Source organism: Apaloderma vittatum, unplaced genomic scaffold (genome assembly GCF_000703405.1).
Source record: "Apaloderma vittatum isolate BGI_N311 unplaced genomic scaffold, ASM70340v1 scaffold6, whole genome shotgun sequence".
NCBI lineage: Eukaryota > Metazoa > Chordata > Aves > Trogoniformes > Trogonidae > Apaloderma > Apaloderma vittatum.
The window spans coordinates 22,850-35,944 of NW_009719730.1; the positions used below are offsets into that span (position 1 = coordinate 22,850).

Genomic DNA, 13,095 nt, shown 5'->3' on the forward strand with positions numbered 1-13,095 from the left:
TAGGACATACAGTCCTCTTCCAAAGTACAGAAATGAAATATTTAGTCCATGTCAAACCAGCACTGATTTTTTTTTTTTACTCTTTCTCACACTGCTTTGCAGGCAGAAAAGGAAACATTCTAACAAATTTTTCTTGTTTCTGTTCCCTTCCAGATGACCAACAGCTCACTTTGAAAATTGTCATTCTGATGCAGATTTTATTGCCAAGTATTTAGACTACTCACATTTTGGAAATTAACAGTTTTCTCAGGTTTTCTGCTGGCAGTAGTAAAAAGCAGATCATGTCCCAGTTAAAGATCATGTCCCAGTTAAAGAAAATACCAGTTGAAAAGGGTTAAAGGAGAAATAGCACAGGATAATAAAAGGAAAATAAACCAGAGTAAAAGTACCATTCTTTTTCACAGTCCTACTTTTTCCCTTTGGTCCTCTTCTCTAACAAGTGCTACTTTAATTCTTCAGCATCCCTGATGTTCAGGGTGGGGCACTGTGAGGTTTAGCAAGTGTGGTTTTAATATCTCTCTGGGGGATTCTTTTTATATCTCCTTGCATAAGTAATCATGGCAACAGCAAAAGCATGGCATTTTTTCTTTCCCTGATAAAAGGAGTTGTCCTTCCCAGTTATAGCACTGCTACTGCAGGAGACACATCAGTGAAGGAGGAGGTTATGAAGTTTTAAAACAGTCCACCGGGACTAGCCAATGCTTATCTGTGAAAGTAGCACTTACTGGAAAACTTATTTTCCATTTCCTTATGAAGGAAAAAAATTAAAAATACTACAAGACTGCCCAGAGGAATAAGAAAAAGACTGAAAACCAGCTAGAGGGATATTAGCAGAAATGATCAAAGTGAAAAGATAAATCTAGCCTAACTGGTAGCTTTAAATGAAACAATGGATAGCTGTCAGAGTGACCACATATGTGTTTTGTCTTTTGGGTTTTGTTTTTTAAAAAAAAGCAGAGCAGATAAAATATCAGGGCTGTAGAGAATGAAATGCCAAAGCCATTATGGGTATTAAAAGACAATGGGGATTTTTCAGTTGGAGCCAAACCAGTTCAACAGAAATTGCTTCCAAGAGAGTATCTGTGTATGTAAAAACAAAATCCAACCTAGAAACTCAGATTTCTTCAGTATGTATGCCAGTGTCATAGAACACTCAAGGAGATTGTGAAGAATAAAGCTGAAATTGTCACCCACCAATCTGTTTGGCTGGCATTTCTTCCAGAATATTTTTTCCCTCTTCATGTGATCCTGCCTCCCTATTCTCCTGCCTTCCTGACCTTTTGCTTGCATTTATTTTGCTGATGTCCCATGCTTTGCATATCTTGTAAAACAACTCAGTACGAGCTTCATGCTATGTACTAATTACAGCATCTGCACCTTTAGACTTGCAGAAAACCACTTGGAGAACTTGCACTGGCAGGAAACTCCAATGTATCTGACAGCCAAAGGCTGCTACCGACAAATGTGCTACATATTCAGGCATGCTTGTGTGCAGGCTCACAAGCACAGATATCGCAGCTGCTCAAGGAAGGGCAAAAGCGGTACATGCATATCGGAAACTGGAGACACGTGGCGATGTGTCAATTCTAGTCAATCTGGTCCTGTGAGGAGCTTCAAAGTAGTCCTTGAGAGAAAAAATAAAGAGTATAACCAAGTAGACTACTAAGTCAGGCACACATGCAAACTTTTGCAGGAAACCCGTAACCAAATAATTGCAGAAGACTTTAAAGAGGGAAGCGCTAAATGTAGGGAATACAAAGAATAGGAACCATTTTATCTGCATCACCCAGTGAGGCAGTTTTATTATCTTGAAACTGTGAAGCTTTTTTTTTTTTTTTTAACCTGCTTGTGCACAGGAGCAGCTTCTGAATGTCAGGAAAACCATCCTGCCAGCAGCATCTATTAGTCTGTCATCTTGGATAACTAAAAATTCATGGAACTGGGGTGGGCATCTACCCAATGCTGAAAGAAGTCCAGAGGATCCACCTATAAACCATCATTAATACAAAGTAATTTGTTTCAATATAGAGAAAAGTACTCACAAACATCTAAAGCTGCTTAAGACTTTCTTTTCAGGGGAAAGGGAGTTACTTCCTTATTGCTACTAATAGATGACATTTTAACATCACTATATTTTTAAAAAAATGTTCCTCTTAATTAAAACACTAGTGTGTTCAGTACCCTCTGAATCCTAGAGACTTTCTGTTGTTCCTGTAAACCACCTTCAGCTGGTATTAAGCTGTACAATATGTGCATGTGATTCTTATGCAGATTGTTATAGTGGATCACATTACGCCCTACAGGGCCAAGATGGAGTTTACAAATGAGAGCTGACTGAACGTTGTTGTCATGTTTTAGTTCATTATCAGCCAAAAAACTTGCTGTTTGCTGTCTTGCAGCTACGGCAAAGAAGCCCTTTCACAAAGTGCTTGCCCTTCAAGACAGGCTGTGCTAACAAGCAAAGAGAGAGTCAGCATAAAACACCTGGTGGATAGGGAAAGGACGTGGCCCTGACCAGCAGTCACCTTTCTGGATGACCACCAGTCACACGTGTAAGCAAGATGTTGTAAGTGGTTAATTTCAGTTTTGGGGCTCTTAAGGATTTCCTTCAGGATGAGGGTGCTTGAATCACTTCTTTTTTTTTTAAAAAAAAAAAAAAGAAGTTGAACTGGCAAATATTCCTTCACTAACATTGTTTACCCCAATTATATATTTTTTAAATGACAACTCATTTCAGCTAATCAGGATTTAATTGTCTCCAAGATCACTGTACAAGCTGTTTGCTTTTCAATACTGAAATCGTTGGCTTGAGAAGCTAATTTAGAGTTCAGAGAAGGTATCACTGGATGTGGAGATAATTTTTTTTTTCAGAAGTCTTATTTTTTCTTTATAAGGCTCCTGTATTTTGTTACAAGTGAAATTTCCAAAGCGTATAGAGAGAATTGTTACATTTTAAAATAATGTCTAAAACTTTCATATGTTTAAGCTAAGGTAGGATGAAAACTGCAAGAATAAACATATTATTTTACAAGCTTCCTGTCTGCTTTTCGTATCGCAACAAATAGGTGATGATGCATTAACCTTGTGAAATAATTTGTTTTAAAGCCAACCCTAACTAACAAACTAACTATGCAAATTAAAGGGGTAAACAATATATACCTCTAAAGCTTTGTGTGAGACTGTACTTTACACAAAACTAGAAAAAGACTCCTAGGGAAGTTTACAATAGATTTTTAAATAACTATTGATTTTGAGTGGAAGGAGTTAAAAAACATCCATTGTGATCTGCTGTGCAAAGCCCTTAAGTAGAGCAAGCAAGGTATATTATATAACTTGGTAAGGTATATAATGTGGTATATAATAAGGTATATACTATAAGATATATCATGAGGTATATAATGTACCTTGCTAAGGTATATAATCATAACAAAACAATTCCAAGACTTTAGGGAGTTTTTCCATCACTGCTACATGTGCAATCTGAATCCTCAAATGCAATTACTTGCTGTTGCCCATTCTAGTCCAGAAAACCTTGTGATCATCGAAAAACTCAGACTGTTCTGTGCCAAGCTGATAGGTTGTTATGAAAGGTACTAGGGAACAGACACATCTGCCTGATATCCAGCTCTGAAAATAACTCACCAAACACTTACAATCAACAAAATAAGGAAATTTTTCAAAAGAAAGCAGAGCACAGTATATTTTATGCTTACCAAACTATCCACATCTATGCTTGAGTTAACTGCCCACTGCAAGGTTCCCATGATGTTCATAGCTAAAGTAAGAATAATGCCAACTCTACCTGGTCCATCACCTGTGGAGAGAAAAACACATTCAATTTACATGCAAGTAAAAAGCCAATAGAAATCAGAAAATTAGCATGTATATCTTAAAATACATATTCCCATTCTCTCCTCCTATTTCATTGAGAATGTGTGGACTTGTTAATTATGCAAAGGACTGAGAGGTTAAAAGCTTTAATTGAAAGCCTGTTAAACAGGTGGCTTTGGCATCGAATTCACTAGAAACCCTGCTCTTGCTTCCACAGAAGAAAAAATTAAATCTTGGTACTCAAGCTGTAAAGAGAATCAGGCCTCTGCAATCTTGATTTCAATTTCCTGCTTCCAATACATATGAATCTGTGAAATGACACTTGTCTAACTAAAAAAACCACAGCTAACTACTTTAAAATTCAAAATAGTCATTTCTTGCACAAATGGAGGAAATGCTCCCCTAACTGTTCCACAAAGATGCAGAGATAAATTCTTTTGCTCTAACTGTCTGCTGTAACAAGCATGGGATTTGCCAGGGATCTTTTTCTTTATGAGTTCATACAATATAAGCATTTAAACTACTCCACTGTTAATTTTTAATCTCGCCATGCATTAAATGGAATTGGAAATTAAGTCAAATGCTTTTCTATGATTTCTCTGTTTCTTCTGTGGCTTTCATCAACAAACTTCCTCCTGTTTTGCTTATAGACTTCTTGTTATTAGACTAATTATTGAAGTAATCAATAAAAGCAAAATATTCCTCCTTAAAGCTGACAGACTTAGAAAAGGAATTTAGTGTTGCTCCAAGGACCTACTACAAGGTTTACAATGGTAGCTAGATGACAAATTTTCACATTTGTAAAAGAGCTTTTAACCCCTTTTCTCAAATAAAATATCCAGAAAGAGAATAACACAAGAAGCAGGTTTCCTAAAAAATTCCAAACTATTAAGTGCACAAGGTAAAAAATAAGAAGGGCAGCAGAGGACATTGTTTCCCTGTGAATTTAAGGGAAATAAAAGTCTCCTTTGTAACATAAGTAGTGCAGGTGCATATTTTCATACAGAAGCGTTCGTGTGGTTGTTGGGGTTTTTTTCCCTAAGAATAAGGAGAGCTCCTTATACCAGAAATAGAGGATAGCATTTCATACACAATACAATATTCAATAAAGCATACACTTTTATGTAACTCCCTTTCAACACTGAAGTATTATCAAATCAAATTTGGATGTTGTTAGAACCAAAAAACTCCTTCATGAAATCAGCAATTTCTTGTTCATCAGTGACCATAGTATTGAAAGCGCATGCAGATCCTGCACACAAAACTAAGTGTAAAACTATAGGAAGAACAATGCTTGAGAATCAATATCAAAACCCATACATAACAAAAGCATAGCGAATTAAAAACTAGTTTTGCAGTAATATGTAGCTAAACGCCCTGAGTTTTTCCAGATAACTGAATTATCCAAACATTTTGGGGACATTATTCTCCTATTCTCTGCTTGTTAGAGACTGGCTATGCCTGGCCAGCCACAGGCTGCGTTTCAAACACAAGATAGTAAGGTCTAGAGTGATTTTCACTTGTGTACTGGGTTTACTGGAAGTGGTGAGCCAGTTTTAAGGGAATTTTGAACAGAATTTGCAGAACTTCGCAATGGAAAATTGGTCAGTGTGCTGGAAATTAGAGAACTGGATGACTATTTCTGCTGGTGGTGTAGCTTTAAAAGATCATTAAAACTTTGCAAACGAGAAGAACATTAACTTCTATGTACTAAAAAACTATGAGCTCTGCAGGTAACAAAAAACATCCAAGATTTTCAGTACAGTAACGTGGTTACATTAATATATTTAAAACACATGAGATTGCTTTTACAGCTGTTACAGTCAAGAAAAGAAAAGTTATGTCCCTTTAGATATTGTTTTCAGATTAACCCCTTTAATGAGTCCTCTACAATATCAGATTGCAGATAAGAATCGTGTAATCTCTATTTTAATTAAATTGCGTTTACTATTATAACATACTGCAGTCAGTGAGTCTGGTGTACACTAAATTTTGCAGCAGTTTATTTCCCTCAGAAGTTTCTAAACCTGAGCTGTTAAACAGAAGCATTACACTTCCACTTCAGTACGCAAGTAAAGTTACCATACCTGTAGTTAGGATAGAGATGAATGCCACGGCAACAAAAAAGACAACAAAAATCATTTCTATCCTCATCTGGAACCAGCGCAGTGTCGACAGGTAGAGGAACCAGTTTGCTGTGTGTAGGTTCAGGGCTTTGTGAAATAAGGTCTCAAAATACGGCTGCCGCCCAAAAGCTCTCAGCGTCCACAGCCCTTTTAGGCTTGTAACAAGGTGGGCGAATATTGGACTCCGAGCTGTAAAGCGATTAAATTAGAAACATCATAAAGACTCATAAGCAAATACTTTTGATATAACGCAGCTGCGCAGCCCTATTCTCTAACTCACAGTGTTGTAACTATTGTCAGTGGTTAATTCACATATGTTGTTGGAGTACATGACTGAAATAATCCCAGTAACAGCCTTTGCATGAATGGGTTGAAATTCCATTCAGTGTTATTGCCAGGAAGGGATCACATTAATTCTTCACAGTTTGCACACTACCGGGGGAAGGCCCTGGCCACAAGAGAAAGGCGACTTCTCCCCAGACATAATGAATTCCTGCAATTCTGATAACTCCATCAAGTGAAGTTTTTATAGCACAGAGTACTTGAATGCTCTGAATTCAACTGTACCGACATGGTCATTTTAAGCTGATCTTGTATTATATAATGAGTGGTGAGCAAATGCTGGATCCCTTTGAATGTCAAAGGAATTCAGATTTAAATCTGGGGAACTTTGGAATTATACTAAAGTAAAAGGGAAGATGATCATCTGTCTTTAAGATTCAGGATGGATTTGCTGAAGATCTGCTAGTTTGTTGTAAAGCCAGGCCACAGTGCCTGATCTGCAAACTCATACTTCAGAATGAGGTTTTCCATTTTATTGGGAACATGTTAGTCTCTTAATGAGGGAAGAGAAGGGAATTTAGTTAAATAATTTATTCAGAAATGAGAATTCTCTGCAATCAAGATATATCCATACTAACTTTTTCTTGTGAAGAAACAAACTCATAGAGCATATACCAAGTCTGACCATAATTTTTCAAGTTACATTTACTTTCAAGAAAACTGTATGTCAGGACTTTATTTGTTTTCAGCTGCAGTGGTGATAAAGCCCAGCTTTAAAAAGATCTTTTCCATTGGTCTTTGGCAGCAGAGCACTGAGTATTGGCTGAATTCAGTAACAGCACTAGCTTTAGGGAGATATGTGTTCTGCTCCCAGAGGCAATGGCATCTTGAAAGAGAAAAGCCAAAGAAGAGGTGAAAGGGTGAATCACTTCTCAATTGATTTGTTGTGAAGTCTACCAATTTTGCTGCTCCTACCTTCAGATTCCAGTTGTTTCAGCTGCTGAGAAGTGTGGAGGAAGTATGCCCTTAACAGAATAAAGGCTGCTATCACAGGCACTGATGCCAGGAAGATGTAGGGTTGTAATATTGAGACTACTGTTATAGCGCCAATCACAATCAGTATTAACTGTAGAATGAAAGAAAAATACTATTGATATAGTAAACTTGTTATTTTATAGACTCCAGATTGGTGATGAATCTCCTTCCCATGGCAACTACGTATTGTTTTAACAAACATAAAGTGCTAACCTAAGCAGGACTTGCAGCTGAGAACAAACCTCCATGAAACGATCGTGCATAACTTAGACTAGATCCACAACCTGTGGAAATAAGCTGCCATCTTTCCTAATAGACTGAAGAAGTGTTTTCTGCAGGACAACCAGTATTTCAGGCTTCTAAATTATGAAGCCACGCAAAACTAATAGCAGCTAAGCACTCATTCTCCAGTTAAAATTGTAAGAATGACACCTGCAGTATCTGTAACCACCTCTAAAATCTACCAGTCCTGTCCCCGTGTTGTCTGGGCAAGGAGTGCCAGACTCTCAGGAGCTGAGTGCCAGTCTCCTACAGGTTCTGGGCCAATCAGTTTTTCTGAGGGTCAGAAAAAATGGGGAGTCACACACAATCTCTTGCTCAAGGGACTTCAGCCCACATACAAAACTAACACCGCTACTTGTCCTGATCAGAAGACAGGCAGTAAGTCGTCAGAGGACTTGTGGTATGAAAAATCAGCAGTTTCAGGAGGAAAAAAAAAAAAGAAAATAAGATGTTTTAAGGCAACAGATGACTCAAAAGGAAGAACATCACTCCATAGTTAATCTATTTAAACCCCCAGAGACTACTACCATTCTCATAAGACCTCATCCTCAGTAGCTCCAAATAGATTTAGCTAAATCAGGCCTTGATCTTTACTCTAGAAGCACTTTAAACTCTTGGACCATTTTTGTTTCATACCTAAATCTAATGAAAACCAATGTACACAGAATAGCAAAGCTCTGCCATGCACCAGGGCATTACCTTTCACTCTAAATAACTCCTTCAAAGTGAAAACCTATCAGCTTAAACCAACTGCAAATGGACACTTTGGACAAAATGATGAACATCGATCACACTGAAACATCACTGCAAATGACCAGTCAGCAGAGAAATAGATGGAAAGTAAAACTAATTTCACATTAGGAAGAAACTTGCAATTGGTGCTTTTTCTACTAGATCCACATAAGTTTGAGTGGGGATTTAAATTCCCCGTACTCCAAGTCAGAGGTCTTTCACAAATAGGTAAGCATGTTCCCCACTTCCCACCCTTTTTTTTTGTCAGAGCAATGCAACAGCAGAGTCAAAGCTTATGAAAAGAAACCTGTAACAACTGAACTAGTTAAAGATTTTTTTCACTATTTTCCTCATTTTCCTTAAAAGAATGACACGTGGGTTAAGGCTGTGCAGAGTGTACAGCAATGCAAGAACGTAGCAATGCAAGAATGGATTTGTGCTTGCTCATTACTTCAAACTGCAGAATTTAGTACCTCTTGTATGTCTAACTGTTAAGAAACAAATGAGCTGTTCAATTGGTAGTGAGCCAAGTTATACAGCTCTCACATTACTTGCGATCACATAGTCACACAGTGGCTATTTTAATTTCCACTTCCATCATTTACTCAAATTTTGCACGGGCCACCATGATGCCATATGGTTCTCACTGCTGGTTCAACAGTTCTTTCACTACAAAGGTGAATATGAAAATTTCCCTCCCTCATAAACTTCAAACACAAAGCAAGTGTAAAGTCAAACAGAAGATGACACTTTCTCTAAAAAAGCAGTAGCAAAAATCGACTCTGGCAAATGGTCAGGGAATGGGAGCAGAGGACTCATGCAGCCCCGTTAAGAGACACCGCGCTGAGCTGCAGTGACCCCAGGTGCTGAGCTCTCAGGCCTGGGACAGAGGCCAGACAGGAAGACGCATTCTGGTGCTTACTCTGTGTCACCAGTTTGGAGAATGCAGCTTGTGGTAGAGACAGCAATTCAGCAAGGGTTCAGGGGGGCAATGACTAAAGCAGCCAATTTGATTAACCAATGGGGGCCTGTGATTTAGGGAAAACCAGTCATGACCATAGGTGTGGATGTGCAGTGAGCTTGCTATGACCTTCTGAGTGTTAAACCTTAGAGACAAGTAATATACACAGCATCTCATACAAAGGATCTCCAAGAAATTATGACTCCACTCTAAGTACTAGTAGAAGACCAAGAAAGATGTTAAAACTAGTGGTAATGCTACTGCAGTCGTTAGCTGGCTACAATTCATACCCAAAGACGTTTGGAAGCAGGTCAGGTGGCTGTCAGAGAAAACATCATTGATGCTATCTCTTGTGATTGATGTAAAAGCTGATACTGCTTACTCTTTTATGGGTAACTGGGTAAACTCCACTCACTGGAAATTCACCCTGGCCTTTTTCATTCTGAATCCTCATTTATCCTAGACTAAAAGCCCTGCTCCCTCTTAGGGAAGGCCCCCTAATATGTCTAAAGCCCATAAAAGCCTAAGAAAAACTGTGTCATGACACCTGCAGCTGCAACAGCAAAGGAGGCAGCGTCCCTAAACAAGGAGTTAGCCAGTCATCTACCAGCTCATTCTCATAGAAAAAGAAGTAAGAACCAGCTCTAAAATTTTGCATCAAATTCCTAGGAAAATCTCTGAAGTCAGAAGGATGAATTTATGCAAACTTAAACTGAAGGCTAGCAGAGCCTAAGTCTCCGTCTCCACCAGAGTCAGATTCAGGCATCTCAGGACATTTAGAAGCTACATTTTTCTGTCAAGCTCTGCACCTGGGAACGTGTAAGCACACATACCAGTACAGGCTGGAGGTGGACTGACTGGAAAGCAGCTTTATAGAGAAGGCTTTGAGGGTCCTGGTGGACCATGAGGCAGCAATACCCGCCTTCAGCAAGGCAGGCCAACAGCAGCATTGTCAGAAGATCAAGGAAGGTGATTCTTTGCTTCTCTTCAGCACCAGTGAGAATGTATCTGGAGTGGGCTCTCCAGTGCAAGAGAAATACAGACAAACTGGAATGAGTCCAGTAAAAGGTCTTGAAGATGATAAAGGGCCTGGAGCATCTCACATACAAAGACAGGCTGATAGAGCTGGGATTGTTTAGCCTTAAGAGAAGGCTTAGTGTGATCTATAATTTATATAAGTATCTGATGGTATTTATTATACTTATCTAAACTATAAATTGCATATATATGCAAATACTTATATTTTTTTACATTTTTTAAAAAATATGCTATAAATATATATATATACACACACACATATATATGTAAAAAATATGCTATATATATGCTATAAATACCACTAGGTACTTGGTGTGGAGCAAACAAGCCTGAATCAGATTCGTCTCAATGGCACCCAGCAGGAAGATAAAAGGCAAGAGGCACAAGACGAAATGCTCAAAAATTCCACTTAATCATAAGAAAAAAACATCTTTATTCTGGGGATGGTCAAACAGTGGAACAGGTTACTCAGAGAACTTGTGGATTCTCCACTCTTGGAGATATCAAAAATCCAACATGGCCCTGAGCAACCTGTTCTAGCTGAACCTGCTTTGAGTGGAGGGATTGGAGAGGTCTGTGATCCTAGGTCCAGAGATTCCTTCAACATTCTCTGACTCTGTGATAATCAGCATGGAAGGAGGAAGTCATCTGTACAACTTTTTTTATCTTTCAGAGGAACCTGACTTTGTCCTTTAGAAGAGTCCACAGAAGCCTGAAGCTGCCAAAGAAGTCTGAATCTATGGAGGATCAGAAGTAAAATATTTTTTACGAAGGCATGACTGGTAAAAAGCATTCAAGACAGTGGGTAGGTTCCCTGAACTTCACCTGAAGAACCTAGAAAGACAGGGCAGATTATCATGCATGTTCAGAAACCTCTGCAGTTGAGACTGAGGAGACAGAGGTGAACTTACGGAACATTAAAGTAGAGGTCAGCCTCTGAAAGGCTTCAGAATAGAAAAGCCAAATCTAGGGATTTTCCTTATCCTTGAAAACGTAAAAAACTAGTCAGTTTCTTGAGGAGAGTTTGAAATGTAGAGACAGACTAACTACAATAATTTTGGAATAACATCCCGATTGTCATTCGAAAATATTAGAAACAAAGTGGCCACACCAAAAGGCAATAGGGAATCCTGATCACACCAAAAATTACATTAATGATTCAGAGAAGGTTTCAATGTCCATGTTTACTGATTCAGTAAACCTTCACGAAATCAGCAGGACATGAAGAAGAGTTGTCATATCCTTGAACCTCTTCATGTATAGCTGCATGGGCCTCTCTTAAAGTTATGAGCCAATTTTATTAATTACTACCAAAGATATAGGGAAAGGGACTCAGTTTTGATCAGACCATCACGTTAGCAGTGACTGTAAAGCAGAGCAAACTCACAGATGGAGACAATCAATCTGTGCAGCAGTGTTTGGGTTTATTAAATCAGGCCTGCATATCTTCTAAATAAAGGTAGAGAGGAACAGGAGGGCCAGGGAAGATTTGGTTTTATTTTCCAAATGTTATGGGAACCAGCTCTGTCTGAGGAAAAGTTGGAGTTGCAACATGAGTGGTGTAATACTAATGAGGGGTGCTGGGATCCACACGGAGCCACAAAGTCTCAAAATAAGCAGGATGAGGACCGAAGGCATCTCCCTTGAGAAATACCAGAATTGTCTCTCTTTGATGTTCTCTTCAGTGTGCTTGAATTGGAAGGTTGTTCAAAACTCAAGATTTTGCAGGGCGTGGAGTTTCCTAGGAGGCATGCTGGAAACAAGCCTTTCGATCCAAAATTCCACAACTCTTAGGGATATAAAATTACTCCAAAAAGTAGTCTTCTAAAGCTCTCCATCATCAGAAATTTATCCAATGCCTCACAGACTCAGCTTAAATCCCAGAGACTCAGGGCAAGACACAAAGATGCAAAGGATAAAAAACAAGGGGAAAGAAAAGAAGAAAAAAAGAGCAGAACTGCCCAACTGAGAATTGAAACCATTGAAAGTACATCATCATAGGTCAAACCACCCAATAAGGTAGGCCTGGAAGAGTTGCCACAGCCAATAAAAGAACAGAAAACCCAAGAATATATTCAACAAAAGAGAAATAAATTAAAGGTGATGCTAGCAAACTGGCAACAGGAAAGGCTGAGTTTAAGTCATGAAAATGACTGAATACAGTTAAAGAATAGCATGAAAAAAATACTAACATAGAGCCAAGATACCTGCAAGAGACTAAAGAATGCCCTTTACACCTTTGAAGATGAATGGGGGCAGCAGCAGCGATACTTCTACTGTAGGGGTCTGCAGGGCAAAAACACTTCTGAGGCTGAGTACTAAAAGTGGTTTGCACAAACAGTGGAAGTATACATATAAGGAAGTACTCAAAAAAAAAGCAATGAAGTTGACTTATAAGATAAGCAGCTACGTAAATACATATACGGACTGAAAAAAAAAGGATGAGGGATTTAATTCCAGTTGTTACCTTCTCTTATTAAAATGATTTATTTTGCATGACGAACGACTGAGACTTTACAGCAAAATTTAGAACTTTCATTCTACAAACCTGAATGAAGTCAAATACTGTAAGTGGAAGTAAGTCATCCAGTACTGCCGTGTCTTTGGAGAATCTGTTAAGCATACCACCTATGGATTAAGAAAAACAAAGAAAAAAAAAGAATTCAAACATTCTAACACCACAAAATCCTAGATTTATGACTTAACAAAAGTACAATTTTTCTTAATAGAAAATATTAAGGGTAAGTACAAGACATTTTCTAGCACAAGCAATTCCATTACAGTTAAGTGGAGCTACAGCTTCTTTCC

The 13,095-nt window shown here is 38.4% G+C and overlaps 1 protein-coding gene across 1 annotated transcript in view; it reads right to left on the reverse strand.

Annotated features, from left to right (window-relative positions):
* The window catches only part of LOC104274937 (cystic fibrosis transmembrane conductance regulator-like), a gene marked incomplete at its 5' end in the record, with an annotated part of 35,793 nt that overhangs the window by 21,572 nt on the left and 1,126 nt on the right, over positions 1-13,095 (reverse strand). Inside the window, 4 exons of the mRNA XM_009870732.1 lie at positions 3,714-3,814; positions 5,919-6,146; positions 7,215-7,365; positions 12,836-12,915. Of these exons, the coding sequence (XP_009869034.1) occupies positions 3,714-3,814; positions 5,919-6,146; positions 7,215-7,365; positions 12,836-12,915 (560 nt within the window). The remainder of the gene's footprint in view (positions 1-3,713; positions 3,815-5,918; positions 6,147-7,214; positions 7,366-12,835; positions 12,916-13,095) is intronic.